At 39.8% G+C, this 25,177-nt stretch overlaps 1 protein-coding gene across 1 annotated transcript in view; it reads right to left on the bottom strand.

Moving 5' to 3' along the window:
- lamc3 (laminin, gamma 3) overlaps positions 1 to 25,177 on the bottom strand; it is a 136,249-nt gene that overhangs the window by 32,250 nt on the left and 78,822 nt on the right. Inside the window, exons 11-12 of the mRNA XM_039999894.1 lie at positions 12,182 to 12,291; positions 9,718 to 9,945 (exon numbers count right to left, since the gene is read on the bottom strand). Coding sequence (XP_039855828.1) covers positions 9,718 to 9,945; positions 12,182 to 12,291 — 338 coding nt within the window. The remainder of the gene's footprint in view (positions 1 to 9,717; positions 9,946 to 12,181; positions 12,292 to 25,177) is intronic.

Here is a 25,177-nt window from a genome sequence, read left to right as displayed (position 1 = left end):
GGATTAAGTATTTAGTTTATAGGGATTTGAAGAGGAAGCTCAGTTTGATCTGAGCGATCGTTAGCTGTGTTTGTAAGTCCACGCTGTGCATCCACAAACTGGGATCATTGGGCCAGTTTATAAATGCAGACAAATCCCGTGTTTTCAGCACTTGGCTTTAATATTCAGGCGATGAAGACGGCCAGCTTCATTCAGTCTATCACACGCACCTGAATACAGCATGTGCATCTCCTCCAAAGCCGCTGAATAAAAAGGTCTTTCTTTTCCTTGTTCTGTTTCATAACAGCATATGCTTGTTTCTCACTTTGACATTTGTGCAGGGCCAAATTTTTGAATAATGTGCACTGGTTTTGCATAACTAAATGTCACGCCCACTGCAGTCTGGTGGAGGAGGTCAGGGAACTGAAGCGATTTTTTTCTCCTGGTCTGGGCTTTTGAGCAGCGAAGTACATTGAAATCAGGCTAATAAAGGCCATCACCCAGAGTACCTGTCTCCTTGCATCAATTAAGGTACAGATGAAGAAATGACCAAGTGTGCTGCTTACTGCATGCTCATTAGAATGCCAAGTTAAACTGGAGAATGCTGTGAGTCAGTGTTTACCAACAAAGGGGCACTTTAGAAGGAGATAGAGGAAGTCGGGGCGCGCATTTCCCAAATGCCTCCTTAAATGCCATCGTCAGCCTCTCTAAGGTCATTAGTTGGAAAAATCTTTCAGAGAAAGTTGAGGCAGAAGAACTGATACAGAGGGAAGCTGGCTCTAGTGTTGGTTTATTCAGCCCCTTAATCTCTCTGGTGGGTTGCATTTGTTGCAGGCTAAGCCCTGAAATGCCTGGCCTGTATCAGCATGATGGGATATGAGGAGCGACAGTGAGGGGAAAAGGAAGTGAAAAAGTGCAAAATAAGACAGATGTAGTCCGTTACAAAGCATCTTTCCATGTAATTTCTACTGCTGATCCTATTTGGCACGCTTTACTTATCTCCTCACGACCAGCACATTTATTCTACACAAAAATAAACAGAAAGATAAACAATGTGCACACTCTGTCTGCCTGTCTTAGCTTCTAGTCACACTGTCAGTGATTGCAGATTTGAAAAGGTTTCGACCTTTCCCTGATGAAATCAGTTCAGACAAGGAAAACTCAGTGCAACGAACTAGCTACATCCATAAAATTACACGGAAAAAAGGAATTTTACCGACCTGAACACAAACAAAAAATATAAAAAAGAAAAGAAAATTGAAGCAATGTCCTCAGAAATCCCCCCACAAGTATTTATACTGGTTACTGAATTTGTTGGTTTGCACTCACTTTCAAAAAAATCCAGAAAACAACAGATTAGTAAAATGTAATAAATCGATTTGCATGTCACTGAATGAATTAAGTATATGGTCCTCTACATCCCAGCCGGAATTCTGGCTCCCACAGACTGGCTGTGTGTCCAAGAGGCACACAGATTGCAAGCAAACGATCAATCAATTACCGATCCTGCTGATCTCAACTTGTTATGTGTACAAAGTACACCTGTCTGCATAAACAATTTCTTCAATTCCGACCTCTCCACCACCATGGGCAAGACCAAAGAGCAGCCAAATGATGTCAGGGACAAGATTGTAGACCTGCACAACACTGGCATGGGCTACAAGACAATCAGCAAGAAGCTTGGTGAAAAGTTGACAGCTATTGTTTGATTATTCAGAAATGGAAGAAATGTAAACTGACCATCAGTTGCCATCTGTCTGTGTCTACATGCAAGAGCTTATCTCTTGGGGTAAGGATGATCATAAGAAAGGTCTATTGAATATGAAATTGCAACCCAAAACTAGAAAGGTGGAACTTGTTCATGATCTGAAGGCAGTTGGGAACACAGTCAGCAAGATCATTGGTAACACACTGCACTAGATTGAATTGAAATCTTGCAGCGCCAACAAGGTTCCCCTGCCTAAAGAAGCACATGTACAGACCTGTCTTAAAAAGTTTGCCAGTGAACATCTAAATGAGTCAGAGAAGGTTTTTGAGAAGGCGCTGTGGTCAGATGAAACCAAATCAAGCTCTTTGGCATCAAACCGACCCACCATGTTTGGGGGAAGAAAATGGCTGAGTATGACCCAAAGACACCATCCACACAGTCAAGATGGAAACATTATGCTTTGTTCTAAGGGTTCAGGATGACTTCACTGCACTGAGGGCCAATGAAAGGGGGCCTTGTGTTGCAAAATCTTGGACCAGAACCTCCTTCCCTCAGTCAGAACACAGAAGATGGGTTTGAGTAGGTCTTCTGGCATGACAGTAACCCAAAACTTACCACCAAGGCAACAAAGGAGTGGCTAAAGAAGAAGCACATTAATGTCATGGAACGACCTAGCCAGTCTCCAGACCTAAGTCTGATAGAAAATCTGTGGAGGAAGCTGAAGCTTCAAGTTTCCAAGCAGCAGCCAAGAAACCTAAAGGATTTAAAGAGTTTCTGTGAAGAGGCTGACAAGGGTTCTTGTCTTCTTGTACTAAGTCAAGTTTTGCTGGAGGATCAAACACTTATTTCACTCAATGACATACAAATCAATGTATAACTTGAAAAAACAAGTCTTTTGCACAATGCTGTACATGAGATGGATGTTGCAGCTTTTATATATACCGACCACCTCCCAGTGATGGTAGTGTTTTCTTAAGACGTAAGTATAAATGTAATGCACCCTATTAGAAAGAGGCGCTAACAGGGGAACTCAGATAAAGCTCCCTAACACTCACTAACCAGCACAGTGTTGAGAGCATCGTGTGTTTCAATTGTTTCTTTGATTAATGAGCGCTCTCCTGCAATATGGGGTGCATAGAAAATTGAGTGTTCCCATTTTATCTATACATTATAATTATGCCTCCATATCCCCCTTGAGATCATAAATTAGGGCCTCTGCCCAGTTTTATGGATGGTGTATATGCAATTACCACAGCCAACATGCTATAAAGAAATGCGTCCGGTCCTGTGGTGTAGTAAAGTAAAGGTTTGTGAAACTGTGGAAACCTATAGTGTACACATATGTTCTTTTTTTTTTTTTTTTGCATTCTAACAACATATGTCTGACTTCATCGGCCCTGCAGCACAAGAGCTCGGCAGAGAGTTCCACCACAAATATTAACATTTCCAATCTGTTGTGCTGCTCTACAGCAAATAGGACCGACACGACTCAGGGAGTGTTAATAAATCATGATTATGAAGCACCATTGGCTGCAGCTTCCCTCGGCAGCCAGCGAATAAATTCCATCCCAGTTTTGTCTGTGGGCACACCCCGCATGATGATACAAGTCGTTAGGTAATTATACAGCAATTAAGATTCTGATAGAAGAAACAGCAGGTTGGTCCGCCCTCCTGGTGACACACGATGAACAGGATGTCTCTAATCAACTTACTTTGATAGTTCCCCTTGACCAGAACTTATAGATTCATGGAGCACCTCTCTTGCTTGTTTGCTTGCTGTTATATAAAGGAAGCCGGCTTGTGTTCACAAGGCGACAAGCCATCATCATTCATTTCCAAAAAAAAAAGAAGAGGATAATTTTACCTAGCTTCCTTTTCTAATAAACAGCCAGCGCTATTCAAGTGTCAGTCCAGGGGACACATCATAAGAAACATTTATAATACATGACTCAGAGGACACATTGCTTTCCTCTCATTCATCATTTGCATAGTGTCTGAGCCAGGTATATATTTTTAACGCATCCTGAAAAGCGTCTGTGTGGGTGTGTATGTGTGCGTGGGTGTGTATGTGTGTGTGTGTTTGTTCAGTGAAAATTGTTCATAATTTGAGGAGACCTGACAGGGGAAAATGATAAAGATACGATTACGACACTCCAAAGTATCGCTTGCTGTGTATAAACCACTTTGATGCCAAAACTGTTAAGCAAGTTCATGATTGAGTTAATAAAAATTGCACGGATTGTGTTCAAACGATGCTGAAAACACAAAACTGATTTTCATTTATTAGCTCCCCACTTTCCCTCTCTGTGGTCCAAGTTGAAGTACTAATGCTACTACCTCCTGTTTAAAATAAAAGCATTTGTGCGCCTTCGTAAAAGCATAAAAGAACAGCATGGACTACTATGTCAATATAAAGGAAATACAACAATGAAAGACAGAAGGCCACATAGGAAGTAGAAACTGGAGAACGCTCCCCACAGAGGGGAGTAAAGGACGTAAAAAGGAGAAGAAAAAAAACATAACAAAGTCAAGGTGACTGGTGAGAGCAGGTGGAGTTTTTAGCTGACAGGAAGAAGGAAGCGGGAGAGAGCAAGAGACTGACAAGGGAGTCTGTCGAACAAGAAGAGGCAGAGAGGGAGAGAGAAAGAGCGTGTGACAGAGAAGGAGACAACCAGATTGAGAAGAGACATAAGAGACAGGAAATCTGCAAGCAAATTAGACATCATTAGCCAAGAGGCGGTTAACAAGTCTAATTAGGGGAGAGGCAGGCAGGCAGTGATACTAGACTTGCTTCCGGACCTCAGACACATGCACACAGAGTCAGTGATATAACCACACACACTCACACACACAAACATAATGCGCACTCTCAGCCAAAGCTCCAGGCATCTCTTAACTAGGTCATATCTCTGAGTCTTCAAGTTGTAGGGTAGGAAAGAAGACGGGTAAGGAGAGGAAGAGAGAGATTGAGGGAAGATAAAGGATGGAGGGTGAGACCTTGGATGGGATAGTTGTCTGCTCTTGGTGAGATGGAGTTGTTTAAAAGCTGTGCGAACGAGATAGCGTGGAAAAGGCTCAGGGAGGAAAATAAAGAGCGCACGCTGACAGACATGTAAGCATATCTAAATAAGCGCACACAGGTTGACTTGTTTACACACCCAACAGCTGCCGTTTTACTTCTGTCATTTATGGAACGTTACATTTGGGATGTGAATGTGAAAGCGTGCTCCGACTGCTGTTATTGTCGCCCACAAGAAAAAAAGTCTGGTACTTTAAATACAGACTCTTAGATTAGCTGTTATTATAAAGATTAGTTGAAATGAGGATACTGCTGTATTAGTAGAGCCACCCAGTTTTTAAGTTTTGAGTGATAGCTTGCCAATGCTCCTGAGGGATGGCTGAGCTACATTCCCTTGAAGTGATGATGACTGAATGTCAGTTCTAGAAAGACTAAAAAAAAAAAAATGTTTCAGTCAAAGAGCCTCCATCTTTCTGTTCTTCCCCTCTCTCACGGGCCCAGTGATAGAAAATATTGTCTCAAGAACCCGTGATGATCCCTCGTGTCATGTAACACTGGGTGAATACTTCAGACTTCATTTTAGAACTAGAGACTTGGATCTGTATTTTATTGAATGGCATTATATTGAAATGCCCTTTTCCCAAATTCATTTGGAAAAAGGGCATTGCAGCTCCCTCCTCGTGGAATCGGATGCAACATCTCTTAAAACTTTAAGAGCTGGTCTCGCTAAATGTATTTAATGTGTTTTTAGGTAACCTGGAGGCAGTTACTTCAGGCTACAAATGTTTTTCATGAATATTACGACTCCAGTTTTTTCACCCAAGACTATGCCTTTTACTCATGTTTTGGGCTTTATTGACAAAGAACTTCAAGAATTTTGGTGGTTTTTGCTTTTTTACTACTTGTACTACTTTTTTTTATCACTTGTAGTAGATTTGCATACTTGCCTGTTCTGTGTGTATTTACTACTGTTGATTGTCCTGGACATCATTTTGGGGTTGGAACACAATGCTAAATTTTGCTCTACAAGGGCCGGATGTCCTCCTCTTAGAAACTATATCAGGTAAAAAGAAAATTCTTTGTTTTTAGATTCATCAGGTCACAATAAGCCCAAATAGCAAAGAGAAATTTAAAAATGCATGCCATGAAAGAGTTTGGGTCTTAGGAAGTTGATTTTAAATCCCATTACATTTTTCAGTAACACAGTAATGTAACACATTACTGGGCTAAATACAGTAATGACATTATAGCTAGAATTATGGTGTTACTTGCGTTACAAAGCTCCTTCAATTATCTGAGGAAGATTGAGCAAATAAACAAATGAATAAAAAAAAAAGAAAAAGCAAAAAAATCAAATTAAATAAAAAAACACAACCATGCTTTTTTTCATCCTGTGCCTTTGCGGTCTAATCAGCTGATTTCAGTTTGTGTGCAGGAAGGAAGAAAATAATGATCTATGTCTTTAACTGTGGAGATTATTTTTATTTTTATTGCAAAAAAAGACAAGAGTTAGTGTGGTACTGTAAATATTAGTATCAATCCGATACAAAGTAAATATAGGGTCAGTACTCCGGATACCAATACTGATACTTTAACCTAACCTAAGAGCAGTGTGTCATGATTTGTGAGATGAATCATCATCGATTTTGATATTCTGAACACATTTTAAATTGCAGCTAAATTGCTGTGATTTTTACTTTCCACAATAACTAACGCAGCAAAACACACATTTCAGTTTTTGGAAAAAATTTGGAAAATGGTTTTTGTACAACCTGGAATGTTTCTAAAGCACTTTGGGCCAACTTTTGTTGTTTAAATGTGTTATAGGACACAAAAAAGTTTAGACATCTTTCATCATGCATATTTGTGGTGTATTTTTTCATTTCCAAAAACAATTATTTATTTAACACCATTTAGAGGGCTGCATACAGTATGGGATAGAAACACAGTATTAACCTTTTGATGCTATATTGATGCATTGGAATCTATATCATTGATATTTGGATCAAGGCAGGAGTGAAATGGTATGTCCTGGACAGAAACAGCACAACTTTGACTCTTTGCAAGCATCTGCACAATCACTGTGGTGACTGCTTTGAAGTCTCTTTGGGCTGGCTTTTAACTCTTTGTGTTCTTGGTTTTGTGTTCATGTGTAAACACTAAAAGAAAGATCCTATTTGTCGTCATCAGGACAGGGATTTGTGTCAGTGTGTGGGACTGTAGCCTCAGGTTTATACTGTTAAGTGGCTTGGTAATGCGTAACTAATGTAGCAAACAGCGTAACTGATTACTTTATCTGGCAAGTAATTAAGTAATGTACTACATCACTTTTAAGGAAAGTAATGAGTAATGTGCAAAACTTTTTTTTTTTAGTAATGCCTCCGACATTGAAAAAGAGACTCTATAAACAATAAACACTAATAGAAACTAATAGTGGCATTATTGAGCACTTCCACATGAGACTAACGGTAAAACTGTACTCGAATATGACACAATGAAATTGACACTTTTCTACTTTTTTTTTGTCTTGATTCTGAATTGACACTTGAAGCTGTCAAAACAATATGTGAAATTATTCACAGTGGTTTGTTACTCTTATCTATCAGAAAGAGCATTTCTCATTCTTTGTTTGCAAATAATGTTTTAGCACATTTAGGCAAATGACCAGACACAGCTGCTGGGAATTACGACAAATGTCAGTTGGATTTGTTTTTGTCAGCAAAATGCATTTTACTGTTTTTCTATAAGACGAGTAGTTTAACTCTCCAAAGTTAGTTTTTTCAACGTGCAGGTCATCAAATGTAGAATAGTACAGAAAAGCCGACATTTCATAAATTGCTTTGTTATGGAGTGGCTGATGTGATCAACCAGTAAATTTGTTTCCAGGTGAAACGCAAAGCTTCAAGGAAGGCATATATTGCCCAGCTAGCTTTGCTCCTTCAAGTCACACTACATAGAGACTGTTGCTGACTGGATGTTTGGTAAACTTAGTATTCTTTAATTGATTTTGAGTGGTTGCTGGAAGTTTCTGGGTTTCCTGGCAAATTGCTGGCAAGATGTGTAGTCCCGGACTAGTTAATTAACGGTTCTGGTAGCTTGCTTGCTATCGCTAGCTTAAATTGGACACAAAGAGATATACGGTGGTGCACCAAAAAACACCTTATGGTTACTTTAGTTGCTAGGAGACTTTACAGGTTTAAGTCATGAGTATTTTTTTTACAATTTTATGACACTTGAGAGACACAGAGTTACAATCATTTCTGATTCTGCTCAGAGAAAAACATTGAAGCTAAAGCGTGCCCTTGGAGAAGAAACAGGAGTAATAATGTGTGATATTATAGTATATGAAGGGGGAGACAACACAAAATAGGAAGATGTATTTTGATTTGTTTACTGTTTTGTCTCCTGTTACACTGCAATAGAAAGCATTTAGCATCAGTAGTTTACATGTATTTTTTTCTTTTCTATCCAGTGCAGTGTTATTGTTTTCCATTCTCAATTACATTACTATCCCTGCAAATTTACATGCAAATGTGAGTGCTCTTTTGCCTGACAATGTAAAACGTTGTGCTCCTGAAATCAGCATCTAAACAGTATTCAATTAGCAGTCAGTTATCATAATAATATTCTGGTACAGTGGGCATTCAGCAAGAGGACAAAAAAAGGAGGACAAGAATTAGGACAAAAGGAGATGAGAAACACACTTCTAGGATTTTCCAGGCTCATCTTGTTTCCTCCCACAGCCCAAATACAGTATTTTTGGTTGATTAGTGATTCACAATTGGCTGTAGGTGTGGATGTGTGTGTTTCTCCATTATCCCTGTGATGGACTAGCATGGTGTACTCAACATTTCTCCACTGTATGCTGGGAAAGAATCCAGACCCCCCTGGCAACTCTAAGCTGGATAAGGCCCCAATCTCACAGGCTTAGAGACCAGTCGGTGACCCCCTTGCTACTGCTGATGATTTGGAAAAAATGTGGAAGGGTTGCTGGCTGGGTGAAATCAATTGCAAAAATACTTGCTGAATACTAGAATCCCGAGCCTCCTAGTAGATGCACCTATGATATCAATTTCAAAATCCTACGTTGCCTTGTTCTCAACTTATTGCATTCACAAGATTTTCAGAAAGCCTGGCCTTTGACCTGAACCTTGAGATCGAGGTCACTGAGATTTGACCTCGCCCGGGATTTTTAGTAGAGACACTTGTGGTATCAATTTGAAATTCCTATGTCTCTTCATTCTTGAGATATTGGATTCACAAACATTACCAGATGCAATAAATAAGGAATCTGCAAAACTGCATTATGCGAACCATTACTTCTTCTTCTTTATTGCATTTTTTCAGCTCTACACCTGCCCCCTAGGATGAGGAGGATGTGCGTGGACTTTTTGCACTTCTAAACCGGACGCCATTACCTCCCTGCCTGCTGCCATCGGCATAGCCCGCATTGGCTCTACATAGATTCACCACAGACCTCCAGTAAATGGACCCTGTGACAATGGACAGATGGACGAATAGCTATAGGCTATTTACAAAAATCCACCTCTATTAAAAAGGATTATTCTTTATTATTTAGACCACTCTTGACTTCTGAATTCCATGTGAAGTTTGCCATATGTGTTTTCTTTTTTATATTTATACTCTCCAAACTTTAGTTTACATTTCTGACCGACACTCAAGATGTTTTCTCGCATACAACCAAGGCCCCCCCAAAGACACAGAGAGATTTAAAAAAAGCTGTTTTGATAGACTGTGGCACACTCCCTATAAGTAGTACGTTGACTGTGAAACTAGTGAAGTGCACCTTTAAAAATGAAATGCACTTGATTTATGAATTCAACATTTTCATGCTTTTCCCCCCTACTTCAGCTGGAGTCGCTGAAACAGAAATACTGCTGACTGGCTGTCAGTGAAGTGGCACCAAATTCATTATGAATTCCTGACATTTTTCTAATTTATCACATGAACACAGCTGTGTACAACGCAATGTCAATGTTTCACTTATTACCTGTCTCTGGATGGCACGTTCCATGCTGGTGGCAGTTGCATGGAACGCATGCCGAGAGAGGCCCTCTAGCAGGCTCTTCCCGGGTAAATCCGGGGGCACACTGTTCACAAAACTGGCCCGCAAAGCCCGGGGGACAGGAACAGGATTCCACCCACAGAGCAGGAGGAAAGGCTGGGTCAGCTGAGACGACTGCTGAGGTCATGGTTACTCCTGCGAGCTGTGATGTGTCTGGCAAGGAAGGAAAAGGAGGAATGTCAAAGATGTTAATACAAATCTTTCTCTGGAATAAGCGACAGGTGCAAGTATGTGTGTGTGTGTGTGGTGGTGGTGATAGTGGGAGGTCTCTGCATCTTGTTAAGCAGTAGGTTATTAGCATTTGTTGCAGTGCCGTCCCTCTCTCCCTGTCTCATTATAGGGTTTGGCCTGTGTTTACATTTTACAGTCAGATACACACATGCACCCACACATACACACTAACACAATAACCGATTCATCCACCCACACGGCCATAAATGCCGCACTTAATGCTTGCTTACACACATGTGCCTGCACGTGCCCACACACGTACACTTGTGATCCAGGGACTCTTTGATATAGCAAATGAATAAATCACTGCAGCAGAGCAAGACAAGAAAAAAAAAAAACAGACAGGAGACTCTGTGGAGGTATGTCAAACGTGCAGTTCCTGTGGGGTTTTCAAGATCCCGCTCTCCTCTCATGAATAGTGATGGGGGCAGGCCATGCTGAACTGTATCCCTCTCACCCTTTACTGCCTGAGCCACAGCCGCAGAACACAAAATTACTTTTGGTGTACATTACCGTGTCCGTTTTCAATAGCCAGACAGACGATAGACGGACAGATTCTATGCACGTATGACTATGTAGCAGTTGTCAGATAAGGAATAAACCAAGTGTGGATGAGCGACTGCATAATGACCTGAGTGGCAGAAACGGCGAGGGGCGAGACAGTGGAAGAACCAGAGGAGAGGATGGACCTTGACATCTAACAAGCCATGATTCAGAGATTCCTTGAGCGGTGATGAAAGACGGTTCATTTACACCTCTGAGGGATAATCAGTAGGCAAGCCAGTCCTCTTCCCTTTCCGCGACTTGCCTTAGCCTCTACCCTTTACTCTCCAGTAGCTCCTGAATTCTATTAGCTCGTTCAACGGGTGGAAATGTGCAATTAAAACAGTTTTCAGATACTGAAGCCTATATTTCGGTTAATTAAAAGCCTTCCATTTTAAGTCGTGCTGTGCAAGTTCTCTCCATCAATCCTTTTTCTGCAGGAAACCTTGTCAGAGCAGTTGAGATTTTACTTGCAACGAATGACTTTACAGCAGCCTGGCAGACTCTGACAATTTAGGTGTCCTTAGGCGCCTGTACATTTAACCATTAAGCCATTGATTTCCCATAAACTTTCAATACGGCCACACTCGCTTTTCAAAACTAATTTTTTTTTGTGGTGGGGAAAATAAAAGCTCTTTACTGCGACTGTCATCACAGCCTTGCCTTAGTAACCTAAAGACAATACTGTCACTTAAGTAATACAGTTCTGTTAATAAGACAGTCTCTGTGGTGCAGGGAGAATTTTAAAGAATGAAGGAAAATGTGAGAGGCAGAGATGAGAATGATGAGAGGACAGCTTTATGGGGTTTGGATATTAAAGTTTGTTGCACCGCCTGCAGCGATAAAGCACTTCTAACACTGTTTGAGAATGAGTTTGAGACCTAACACAAGTCATTAACAGTTTCTCCCCCATAATGTGCAAAAGATGCAGTGTAAACTGTGTGCTTGACTTTGATACCACATTCATGTGGGTAGGTAGGTGGGTGGGTACAGAAAACAGTTTGATGGAATATGCATGAGTGTGCCTGTGTGTGGGTTTTTTTTATTTTTGTGCCTAAACGCCATGCATGTGGAACTACATAAGAGTCTGTGTGGTGACGCCTGCACCAAGCAGCTAATTAAAATGGTGTAAGTAAGTGTGAGGAAGCTGGTGATTTTGTCCAGCTGTTCTGTCTCCTCCACGCTTTAATCCACCGTAATGCCTCTCAGATCCCGCTGGTTCATTACAATACAAACTATCAAATTTCAAGAACTCATCGCAAACATCTGGGAATAAATGTCCCGTTCTGTTGCAGAGCAGAGGGGACAGTTGAACGATTCCTCGAGCACAAACACCAACACCGATTTACTAGCAAGTTCTGCTGCAGCTTGAATAATGTGTTCCTGTCTGGTTAAAGAAAACGGTCATAAAAAACAATGATTTTAGTAATTTTGTAGGCCTCCAAATGTTGGCATTATTTGTAAATAGTGCTTTCAGAAAAATAGATTTGATAGATTTTATTTGCTCCTACAGCACATACACATGACCACCCATTTAAGGCTCCAGTGTAAGTCATGTAAAAATGAATTGGATATGCTTGTTGGGACAAGTTCATAAACACAAACCAACACTTACAGTTGTGTCCCCCAGCATTGCTGATCTTGAGAGCCGTCAGGTTGTAAAGGAGGAGTTGGAAGTCAAAGGCAGAAAGCGCAGGTTTAAATCTCTTCTCGTTTTCATCAAGCCTGTCAAAAAGGAAAACAGCAAACGTGTCATTTATTTAATATTTGCTAAAAGGCCTGCAGGGCTCTATCAAAATTTTCATTTCGAATGTAGTGACCTGTCGAACAAATTTTAAAGACTGTTGGACACATGAAACACATGCAAATGGAGAACATTGCATGGCATTTTTAGGGGGAAGATAATATTAATCTATTATATATGAAAATCCAAAGAATTGGGATGATTTCTAAAAACATATAGATGTTAAGATTTGCTGACAATGTTCATTCATTCAATCATACTGGCTCACCCAGACATATATACACAGAGACATATGTTACAAGTAAAAAGAGATTTGTGTCCTACACATACAAAATATGATTAATCTAAACAATTCGATCAACTGTCTTATTGCCTCTTGTGATAGATCATATGATCCTTGCATATGTCTTGACCGTCTATGTCAGTTTACGTCATGGCAACCAACTCTTTCTTGAGGGTTTTCTTTCTCTAGACATGCTGTTTTTTTGCACAAGCTCTTCAGGTTTCTTACACTTGTTTTCACACTGTTTATGTGCCAAAAGAGAAATGATTTGAACCAGTTTTGAAATGTGATTTCACTAATTCATGAGCCCGAGGCACTTTGTCAAGATAGCCATGCAGTAGTGGTTACACTTTGACTTGGATTGTCAGCTTTGTTCCCCATGTTTTCCATAATGCACCCCTAAAAGTTGGTATGAAACACAGAAAACAATTCAAAAAAGAAAACAACCGAATGTAAATATGCTGACTTCAACATATATTCAGGGTCTTCATCACAGAGATTTGCCATCTGTTGGAGGATGTTCTGCTAAGGCAGTCAGCACGGCTGACATCTGCCTGTTTTACTTCTGGCATCACGCATACTTTCCATCTTGATGACAGGTGCTGTGTCAGCTCTGCGCCGTGTTGTTGTGTTGAAAATTTTTCACCCGCTGTTGTGTCAAGGTCCCAAAGGTAAGGAACAGCCGAATTAAGTGATATATTCATATACTCTCCATTAAGGAATGACTTACAGGTAACGTTGTCTAATATATGGGACTCAGCACTGCATCATTACCAAATCGTGTTTCCCATTAATAAAAATATGCTCCATTAGTCAAGCTATCGAGTCTGCGGTTACAAACGCCGTCCCAATACATGGAATTTAATCCACTAAACATTTTTATAGTACAGATAATACCAAGGATGAAATAGCAAGAATTACACCTAGTATTTGCTGGCTATTGCTTTAAAATTTAATTTGAATGTCCAAAAAACCATTAGATACCTGTTTTAGAATACGGGGATTGCTTAATTCATCCAGCACCATCACCAACCCAAAAAAGTTTAACTGGTCCAACACTTTAACTTATTCTGAAAATATCACCTTTGTATTAGCCTCAGCTTTAATTTGTGTACCAACCTAGGACTAAAAAATATGGTACACATTGAAGTGCCAAGAAGTGTAGTTCCTCAAATGGACAAATGTAGAAATATGCAGTCTGTGGCCAGACAAGCTTGCTAGCATTAAGTGAAAACTTAGCTTTAACCATGTCCTAGCATGGTCATTTCCAGCTCCAAAAATTAAACAGACAAATAAATAGTTCATTTTTTAAAAAAAAAATATGTGGAAACATACATGGAAATACTGTGTTTAAAGCAAAAACATTGTTTGTACAATTCTAATAAGCTTGTAAGTTAATATTTGGAATACTGAAACATATTTAAAATAAAAGCCGACACACTGAATTTAATATTGTTTATTTTATGTTTGTTTATTTAATTGTAATTCTGAGCATTTTGTGGCTTTTGGTGTTTTGGGAAACTAAAAATAATAATCAAAATTCAATAATAATGATGATAATAACAGCCCTAAGGCCTTATGATTTCTTTCTAGCGACTCTTCCACTGAGAGCATTTGGGATGAAGCTTCACAAACAGTAGATGAATCATCTGAAGGACCAGGTGCATCTCTCAGGTTTTTTGCCAGGTCATTACTTAGTTGAAAATTGTTTCCCTTGTTAGCTAAATATAAAGAAATGGGGACTGATTCAAGACCTTTGCACAATACTCAATAAATAATTAAAGAAATGAAAAAGCAATTGCAATAAAGCTAAAATACGGGCTTCATAATTGGAGTGAACAAACTAGTGGATGGCTTTTATCTTTTACAGTATGTGTTCAATGTTAAAAACAGCGCCATGCCTTTTCAAAGCTAGTGTCATTGTTCACGCTTGTTTAAAAAAAGAATAAACACGATGGTTGTGCCCCTTTCTGTCTTTTTTTTTTGAATGTGGTAATACATTATGAAATCAAAACCTTGTCATCACAGACAAGAACCTTAAAAGAATGAGTTGCGAAACCCTTGGTTTGTTAACCATATCAGGCTAAGTCAGGCTTTTTATGTGCAAGTGTTTGAGGGCCTCTATTTTATTAGGTCAATTGTTCTCAGCATGACACTAGCTCACTTTGAAAATGCTTTGTTTTCTGCCTGGCCTGGGTTGTAGCATTCAGATTCACACTGTGCATGTTTATGTGTATGTATGTGTGTGCGTGCGTGCATTCCTGGCTTGCCACACACTCTCGCCGGATGCGGCGGGTCCTTGTTCCCTGGCCTGACATGTAGGCACAGTAATAAAGAGAGGCAATTACAAACTGGGCCTCAAAGCCATGGTAATGGAGCTGGTCAGACAGCGATAAGCAGAGTGTGCATGAAAGTGAACAAACTCCCAGTCATGCTTTCCCCATGGAGCGTCAGTGTCCTTTTTAATCAGCACCAAGCAGAGCGCGAAGAGCCACACTGTAATTAAGGCTGCTCCACGGAGGATGAGAGGAGATCATCAGGAGAGAAAAGCCCAAAAGAATAGCGGGCACACACAAACACACACGAGCACACACAAGTACCCTTAGAGAGGACAGATAGAGATACAAGGTGAGCAAGATAGCGAGACACAAGCAGTGTATAAAAAAAACAGAGGAATGATGAAGTACATGACTGCAATGTAGATACCAAAAGATACAGGCATACATGTGGGAACATGTTATGAGCTATCCATTGTGCCAATCTGTCGTTGTCTAATTAAAGTAACTAACTATGAGGTTCATTTTAATTACTAGGAATACAAATACATGACCCAAAAACTGGCATATTAAACCCAAGTTACTTGGAGTAAATGATGGTTTCAGACCAAGCTATGTTCTGCAAACACTCAAAGATATTTACAATATATGCTTCTAATGGAATAAAATAAAATATTTATTTATTTTGGAAGCGGGCGAGAGTGATGTTATAGACTATAAAAAATGGATGTAGGCATCATTTAGTTGCAAATTGGTTTGTGGACTTGCAGTTCTGATTTGAGCATTTAGGCCACTGAGGGCACTCAACTCTAACAACAGCGATCCCCTTGTTGCCATTAGAAAGAATGCCAGGAGGCTAACACCGTGTATATACTCGGTGTGGGTCTGTGACGCAGATTTGTTCTTTAATATTTCTTCTACACCTTCTGCACAACAGAAACATTTCAGAAACACAGCATTTAGTTTACACAAGGTCTTTTATTTTGAAAATGTCCTGACCCATATGCCTTTCCAAACTATACGGTTGGTGCTGTGAGGTAGAGAGAGCCATGGATTTACAAGCATTGAAATATGATGCAGCTGGCCCCAGTGGAAATCACATATAAGCCCATCTTTTATATACAGTCTATATGAAGTTTCTCAAACAGGCCTGAAGAGGGTCATTGTATCATAAATAAGCCAAAACTACTTTTCACAAGCATTCATCTATGTAGTTTGTTGAAAGACTACTTTTAGCATTTAAAATGGGGAAGAGCTGATACCTTATGTTATGAATTGCAAGGGCTTGGCATCTTATCACATGAATATTAAGCTTACATGGTGAAGATGTACACAAAGCGCTACAGGCAAGTCAATAAAACCTCTCCGCCTACTAATTTCAAAGGAACAAAAAGTGAACAGAGAGAACATCAGAGAGAAGAGTGAAAGCTACCTCATATAAGCCATTCACCCCCCTCCTCTCATCAATCCCCTCCACTTGAATCCCCGAGCTTCCATATATTTCTTCTTCATCTGATTCCGAAATGATCTCTGCTATCAAGTGGGAACACAAAGCCACTTAACAGGTTAAGATATTTATCATTTCTGAATGCAGATGCTGTCAGTCAGGAGAGATTTGGCGCGTGTGTTTATGCTCATGTTTATTTATGCTTTCGCCCAGCTTTGGCAAAAACACTTAGAAGCACATATATTTCCACTTTCTGAGCGCAATTATTTTTAATGCTTGTATTGCATCTAATTGTTGCACATAAAAAAAATAAAATGCTAAACTATTTGTGTATGTATGTGCGAAGAGAAATAGAGGGAATGATACAGCGAAGTGCATCTAAGCATGTACCTGACAAGAGTAATAAGTTCTGTGGAGAACTGTGGAGAAGAACATTTAATCACTGGCTCTTTCCCCAAGCTCCACTGCATTTCAGAGAGAGGATCAACAAGTCCCTTTAGCCAGGGCTTTTGGTGGTAAGAGAAGAGTCATTACTGGTGCACAGACACCAGTGACAGGCAGGGAAGAATTGGACAGAGAGGTACAAGCAGTGTGCCAGACGAAGGGCTGAATCCTTTTTTGATGGACTGGGCAAAGAAGACATGCTCTTCTCAGCTTAAAAAACAAGGGTAAACCTAAGCCACTGTTCCATAATAAGATTACACACAAGAACCAGAGTACAGATAAGAGCTCCCTTTCAAAGCAAACAGATCTTAGATGTACCAATATTGTAGATCACTGTCAACTTATTTGCAAGTTTATCATGTAAGAGGCACTGTGAGTCAAAAAGAAGTCATGAAAGAATAAAAACTGGAGCATCACGATTAGTAGAAACTGTAACTTTAATAATTCTGATTATTATTTTTGATCAAAAAGTACTGAGTGTTTCAGTTTTAGCTAAAAACGATTTCCCCCCCTCCTATGAATTTAAAGTGAACCAAACAGAGAGCTAAAGGGAGGGCAGAATTGGACTTGGTATTCATGCACCAATCCATTTTCTTCCACTTATCCCATTCAGGGTGAAGGTTCAGAGTCGAAGAGCTGCTCCCAGTTGTCATGGAGTGAGAGGCAGTGTACCAATGGACAGGTTCCCAATCTGTAACAGGACTAACACATATAAACACACAATTCACATCTATGGATGATTTAGAGTCACCAATTAACCAGCTCTGCAAAACCTTTGGGGAGGAAGCAGAAATATCCAGAGAGAGCTGATGAAGATGTGGGGAGATGAATGCAAGCTTTAGTGGATTCAAACCCTGGACCATGTGGTGCTAACTACCACACCAATGCGCCATCATGCAGATCTCAGTCTTTTATGATGAGTTGAAGGGGCTCACTACAGGATACATTTCAAATTAAAAGCACAATTTTTAAGAAAAGTTAATATAGTGGCAGTTTACAGGTAGCAAAAAAGCGGCCTTCATTATTTAAAATATTATCTTACACATATTATTGTTTACTGTGGTGTTACATTCTATAAACTGATTTTTATCCATCTGTGCTGTGTAGCTCACTCTGACAATAAGCATATTAAAGCTGTGTCCACACTGGAAGCGATTTGCTCAGCGTGCACCATTTTGAAACTGACTACTAGTCGCTTGTGGACATTTCAGTCTCCGGTTTCCTGATATGTCAATCAGCGGTTTCCTGCACTGACACTGGTAGTCGCTTCAGTTGGTTGCCTAGAAGCTGAATTTGAAATTTGTCTCGCTTACCCACTTCAAGTCGCCAGCAGTTATTTTGCCTGCAGTCGCTTGAAGTCGCCAAATGTTATTGGTATATTATGGTCTCTGATGGCCACATCACTTCCAGTGTGGATGCAGCTTTAGAAGCTACTGCTGTAACAGCTGTGTGAGGCTGTAATTAAAGCAGTGCTTTGAGCTCAATGCTATTGCCAATAAGTTCCCGTGCTCTCAGAGGCGAGACTGTTATTTAGATGTTAAGCAGTTTGACCACAGCAGCTTAACATGTTAGCATTTTAGCGAGTGATAAATAACAGTAAACACAAAGCACAGACACTAAATAATGCTGCTAAATGTAGTTATGCAAACTGACCGGAGGAAAACATGAATGACCTACTTTGTGAATTATATGAATGTATTTATTTATATAAAAAGTGAAATAAAACTGGTAAGAGGAGATGGTAAGTTTATGATAATAGTCATTACTCTGATGTAAATTTACTGCTCTTGTATTGATGTTTGTGTCAATGGCAGTGGCAGGTGGGTTTCATAGTTTGCATATGAATGGGAAGCTTTAACACTGGATGTTGTTTTTGAATACATTTTTGAAAGAAATAAATCGCTTTCTTTTGTATTTTGTATTCAAAAGTGAAACACACCTAATTACCATCCTTACCAGCCTAACAACATAGAAATTAGAGTGGATACAGATTTTAGATGAAGCAAACAGCAGCACAAAAACAGAAACTATGTAATGAATGTAAATATGCAGTCAAAGCGACATGATTATACACACAGTACACTAATACAGATACCTGTTTTTCCTTTTATGCTACCGTTGCCTTAGCAGAAATACATTCTCTCTGCTTTCCCCCTTACCTAAAACTTCAGTATCTCTGTAATGGGTATCTCTGCTTTTACCCACCACACCAATGCCAACAACACTGTTCTGTCCTTTGTCAGATTCAGTTTTCCACCATCACAGAGAACACTGCACAAGTACTGACTCCTGCGTAGACTGTCAACATCCATAGTGAGATTCTAGACAAGCACAAGCAACGTCTGCGCACAGCCTCAAATGCAACCACAGCCTAATACTCCAGGTTAACACTGCACAACATCCATCAAATCAGCCTTTTCCTCTCTGAGGAATCTGGACAGCTCTTTGCTCATGCTCTAATCATCTCCAATTTGAACCACTGCAACTTCCCTTCTAGCAAAGTACAGCTTACTCAGAATGTTGTAACCTACTGTAGCTTATTTCAGGTTCTTCAAAATGAAACCTTGCCTCGTTTGGATGGTTTTTTTTTTTTCAATGGGTGCCAATACACAACTTAATATTGCTACTGATACTGTAAGAGTGTGATCCCGGTGGAGGCACTGCAGGACCGTTTTGAGCTATCAGAATAGAACATGGTCTGTGGAGTACAATCAGAGGACAAAGCAGAGTCCCCCAGCTATATAACATTGTATTTTTTTTTTTATGTGGACCCTTCAATTTCATTAAACGGTTAGCTGTTTTCTTTGCTTCACTTTAAACAAGCACTGGGAAACAAAGGAGATGAAATCCCGTTTTAGGGTAGAAAAGGGGTTTGAGGGCTGACAATAGGGAGGAAGTTAAGCTGGTCTGTTAGTGCTGAGAAGGAGAATAAAAGCTTGATACAAAGGGACATAATTGAAGACAAACTACAACAAAACAGTGTGCAGGAGGTGTGGAGTGGGATGAGGATTACTTGGTACAAGATGGCAGGCCAAATGGGGAAAGTGAATAAAAATAGAGTGAATAACTTAAGCCCAGTATTGAAGAGGTTCATTGTGGAGACCAGGCTGCTTACACCTACTACCCCAGGTTGACAGGCCTAATTAGTACAACAATGTGACTGATTACAACGCTGCTTCCCTGCCAGGGTTCACCTTTACAGTCTCCGGTCATTCAGACTCCAGAGTTGCAGCTTTACTGAGAAGGGCAAGAATGAATCCGGGTAGAACTGCAGAAAGTCTAATGTTAGATAAAAGATCCGATTAAGGATTTCAGCCTGTGAATATATAGCTGAGGGTCAGTGTCATCAAAAAATGTTTGTTTTTTTTGATGATCCTGGAAGATGGAAAGGCAGCTCGTGAGCAGTGACACGAAGCTGCTTTTTTAGGATGGAGTGACGTATACTTTAAGAGTCTGCCTTTTTAGTATGCTGGACAGGCAGACACTGAACAGCCAGAGAATCCAGAGAATAGAGTTCAGGATATGTTCATATTTCTTTGTCTGTCTCATCATATAATATGCTATAATACTCATATACCCATAGTTTAAAAAACCCCAACAACATTTGTTCCTGCCCCTTGTTCCTGTCTGCAGCGGCTGTATCGAGGCCACTCCTTAACTTGATTTCAAGCTAAGTGATGAAGGACAAAATCTGCCGTCAGCTTCAAAGTGATGGCAGTGGTTTCTTGTGGATGTTTCGGGCTTTGGTTACCTTGATAAGCCTCTAATGTATTTATGTCAGTAAACAGTGTCCTGCACTCTCATTGGTTGTCTATTGAATCACATGCCTGGAAATTAAGAAAACTTTTTCCTTTCCAGTGTTTATTTTGCCCATAGCAGCTTGAATCAACAAATGTCATTCAGTTTGTCTGGTCTCTCATTGCGATGTCACAGCGAATCACTTCTAGTGTGAACACAGCTGAATTATAAAGTTAATTCACTTTAATTAAATTTAAGAGTGCATTATTGCACAGAAAATGGACTTTATTAATTTATAGTGCATAGAAATTCTCTTATTGAGGGATCTGATCTTTTCTTCCAGTAGGTACAGGAGGAAAGATAGAGCAGGAGTATAACTTCTAATATATATTTATACTGACACAAACATACTGGACTCATTTAGAAGAAAGAAAAACCCTAAAAAGAAATCCTCTCATTATCATCATCGGGACTTGTTTACAAAAACAAAAACAGCTGAGGGTCTTAATGCAGTAAAGAGAAACTGCAGGCTGGCACAAGACAACTCAATCAGCACGTAGTCTCAGTTTCCAAACGGAGATGCTAATCAACAACACAAATGATTACAACTGACATACACACAGAATATTATAATCTAATAGAGCAACACCAAGAAAACAAAACAGCAGACTGCTGCAATGTAAACACCATCAGCTCTGTGCGGCAGGAACTGCGAAGCAGCTTGATTTTGATTGCCGCCATCTTCATCACAACATCCAACCTGTGATTGCTGCAGTGTTCAAAAAGTTGCTGCTTCCCTCAAATTGCAATATGAATCACCTGCCTGCAAGATCTACACATCAGAAAGATTTACCATAAGACGCATCAATGCATAAAACCGCTCTGTAAGTTTATGTTTATCTCTATATTTCTCTGCATGTAAATGGGATCTGATTGCTACAAGACATAATGTGCCTCCACATGTAGTTGTGGGAGGCTACAGCATGAATTATAGAGTAGCTTAGTAAGTGAAACTACTCAAACATTAAAACTGCAGCTGTTAACAGCAAAAGGTTGCAGTGGGTCAGAGATGCATTAACTCACACACTCATAGCGTCATAAAAAGTATAGGAAAAGTATTTCATTCAAACCTAACTTTGCCATTAACTAAACTCTCTGCGCATACAAACTCACACTTTCATTTCCCTCAGTAAACTGTCCAACCATCAAATCTTTACACTTCTGAATGATGAGAATAGAGCTGTGACTTCACACGTGTCTGTACCTACACAGCGCATTCTGGGCATGTTATCTATAGTTAAATTTAGCTCCATTTTGAGTTGATATACCAAGCGTCCTCTAGTTTCACCAACAGCTTCAATATTTTTGTTAATCTGTATGACCTGCTGTGATTTCTTTCTGATTTTCTGTCACATTAGCTGTCACAATAGCGGTTGCTCATATTAAACAAGATTTAATAATGAGGTCTGCATATGTGCATGAAATCTATGTGAGCCGAAAGCTTAGGCGTTACCCTGCTTTTAGTGCTCGATTTTTCCTTCTCTTTGGTTTGATTGATGTCAAATGGAGAGGAATGGATTTTCTTGCATGGTAAACACAGACACAGAAAGAGCTTTGGGTCTGAGAGCTTGAAACTTGAAAAATATTTTCCACTGCTGTGCTCTGGAGTACACTGCAAATAGGATTTCCACTTGTTTTGGTTGTTTAGGATAGCTATATTTGTTTGACTTTTTCAAAGAAAGTACTACAGAAATGACCAACAACAGCCAAAAGCCAACAGTTTTGTTTCTTCCACTTCACAGAGGACTCTTTCATCAACAGAGCCCATAATGAGGCTGTAGCTTTTTTTCTTTTCTTTTTTTTGTTTGAAATTTAAATGAGACATTTTAATCACAATACAGACAGTAAGAAAAGCTTAGTGTTACATTATGGTCTTGTGAATTTTTCCATAGTTTTCAGCTTCAAACACGTGTGTGAGTGTGAGCATACTATATGTTGGGTCTCACAGACCTGTTTATATTGCAGTGTGTGTGTGTATGTTGTCATATGGTCCTTGGAATCAGTGCTTTGTCAGTAAAGGGCTTTTGTATCTTTTAACAAAATATTAATATTCATTCATATTAAAAATTAATATTAACACTTTGAATATAAATTACAAAATGAAGTTTTGTTACACCCATTCCACTTCACACCTCTTCCTGGTCTCTGTCATCCAGCCAATATTGCAATTTGTTTGGCTATAACTGATAGGATACGTGACATCTTCACTCTCCCGCGGTCTTCAAACTGTTCATCTGTAGATAGAATTTAGTGCTGGAATCATGTCTGGAGTAGAAGGTAAGACCCCCTCTAAACCAATCCTTTCCTGTCCTTTCTCAGGAGCCTGCCTGACCCAGACCATAGCTGCTGAATGTGAATCCAGAGGCTATACAGTTTAATCTGTGTTCATGCCCACATGTCTTTGAATTGTGAGACAATTCTTTTTTTGTTTGCTGTCTGTATAGGCATTGAAACTAGTAAAGAAGAAAATGAAAATGAAGAGATTTTTATTTATTTTTTGTGCATTTGTTTGTTTGTTTGTTGTGTCTCCTGCTAATTCACAATCAGATTGCTATGTCACTTCAAATGTACAATCAATTAATGTGTTAAGTGATGTGTTTTATTTTCATTGTTATTAGGAAAGTCCACTGTCAGTTTTCACGTCTGTCTTGAGCTGACAAAGTGTAGTATTTGGTAGTAATTGGCATGAATATTTTTGGTATTATGTGTAGTATTTCTAAAACAAATTTGTGGAACTATCAGTTTATTTTCCTCACTACTTTTTGTGTTGTGTAACTGCTCTCAGTGGAATTCACTGTTTATTTACCTTTTTTTTTTGCCTGTCCCATTTGGATCTTTAGCCATCAGAATTGCTGTCTGAAGGCCAAGAAAGATGCCAAGCGGATTTACTTTACCAAGTGGATCATCATGGCCTTGCCATATTGGTGCATATGATTGACCTTTATTATAATTATGTATTTATTTGATTTGATTTTCGGTTGTTACAGACGGGGCAGACATGACTGGGGGACAGGACAGGGAGAAAGAATCAAATAAAGAGAGGGAGAGAAAGAAAAATAGAGGGGAGAAGAGATGGTGAGAAAGGGGGGACGAAAAAAAAGAAGCAGAAACAAAACAAGAAAAACAAGCAGACCGCCTTGTTGTCTGCAGTAGCAGGGAGGCCCCGCATCCCAGACCCCAATCTGATGGCCAGCACCTCCTCCCAGCCCCAACGGTTAACAGAACGGGGGTGAGTGAAGACCCCAAACCTCCCTCTGTCTGCTCATATGTAGTGTTACTGCGTGCTGTTCTAAAGTGCATTTAAAACCCAGGAGGGCATGGTGCTTCCTGCCAGAGAGCAGCACAGCTCCTCCCGAAAAAGCTTTAGATAGGCTCGTGCTAAAAGACAAAGCTGTTCCATCTATAAAGGGAAATGTTAAAGAGTTGGAACTGCAAGCTGCAAGTAACATTTCACTGAAATCTTTGTACTTCATTGGACAAAATGGTTTTCTGTGAAGGGAATGCTTGTATTGTGTTCTTTATAATACTTTGAAGTATTTAAATTAGTTTATGTTTTTTACAAGACTATTTTAGAAGTCTGAAATTGATTAATGGTTGCAAGTAACCTCCGGTGGATGAGATCTTCCTTGACTTCCTTAAGGCTTAACATGCTTTGGAGCTGAAAAGAAAAGGAACCAGAGGATAGATTCCAGCTTCAGGAACATCGCACTCCTCAGAACATCACATGCTGGAAAGTCTACGCCAGCGTACTGGAGATAAGAGTTCTTCCAATAGTCAAACTTTGGATCCAGGAAAAACAATGCGATTTTCATTCTGGTCCTGGAATACTGGACCAGCTCATTATCCCTTTAAGAATATTCAAGGATTCGTGATAGCTTGCCAGCTAGTCTACATGTGATTTATGGACCTGGAGTATGTTCCTTTGGGTGTGGTTGTGATTCTTTGGGTTCATTGAGCAATAACCTCCAGTTTGCACTGGGGAATATGCAACTCCCCAGTGGCTGGGATGAGAATTAACATCTTCGAGTCCCGTTTTTCAGCTGGAAAAAAGTGGAGTGCTCACTTTGGGTTGTGAACAATTTGCTGCTACAGGTGTTGGAGGTTAGGCATAGCACCTGCAGTCATGGGGATGCTGTAAAAGTCTGCTGTGATGAAGAGACAGCTAAGTGTGAAAGCAAAGCTGCCAGTTTACCAGTAAGTAGTGGTGCAACAAAATCTCACGGTTCGGATCGGATCACGGTTTTAAGTCCCGGATCGGATCAATTTTTGGATCAGCAAAAAAAGAAAAAATTTTAACATTTACTTATTAACTTATTTAAGTATTTTTTGCCTATTAAAGACATTCAACTCAAGACTCATTCCACGCAATTATATAAAAACAAATTAAGGGCAATATAGGGCAGTACAGGGCTTTGTATCTACCACTCCGCTGTGATATAATGAGCTGTCACGGTCACGTAGCTTTCCGTTGACCTGGAGGTCCACCCATTTGTAGTTGGGCAACAGAAGATGCCTGGGACAGTTCAGCCACAACTTTAAACTTTTCCTGCTCATACATGCTGGACCTGCAACGGGATATCATAGCATGGCTCAAGCACATTCATCATAGTTTAAACCCC

The sequence above is a fragment of the Simochromis diagramma genome, unplaced genomic scaffold, assembly GCF_900408965.1.
Source record: "Simochromis diagramma unplaced genomic scaffold, fSimDia1.1 OVJJ01000596.1, whole genome shotgun sequence".
NCBI classification, from domain to species: domain Eukaryota; kingdom Metazoa; phylum Chordata; class Actinopteri; order Cichliformes; family Cichlidae; genus Simochromis; species Simochromis diagramma.
The sequence above is the reverse complement of the archived record's forward strand: the minus strand, read 5'-3'. Positions and strand labels throughout refer to the sequence as shown.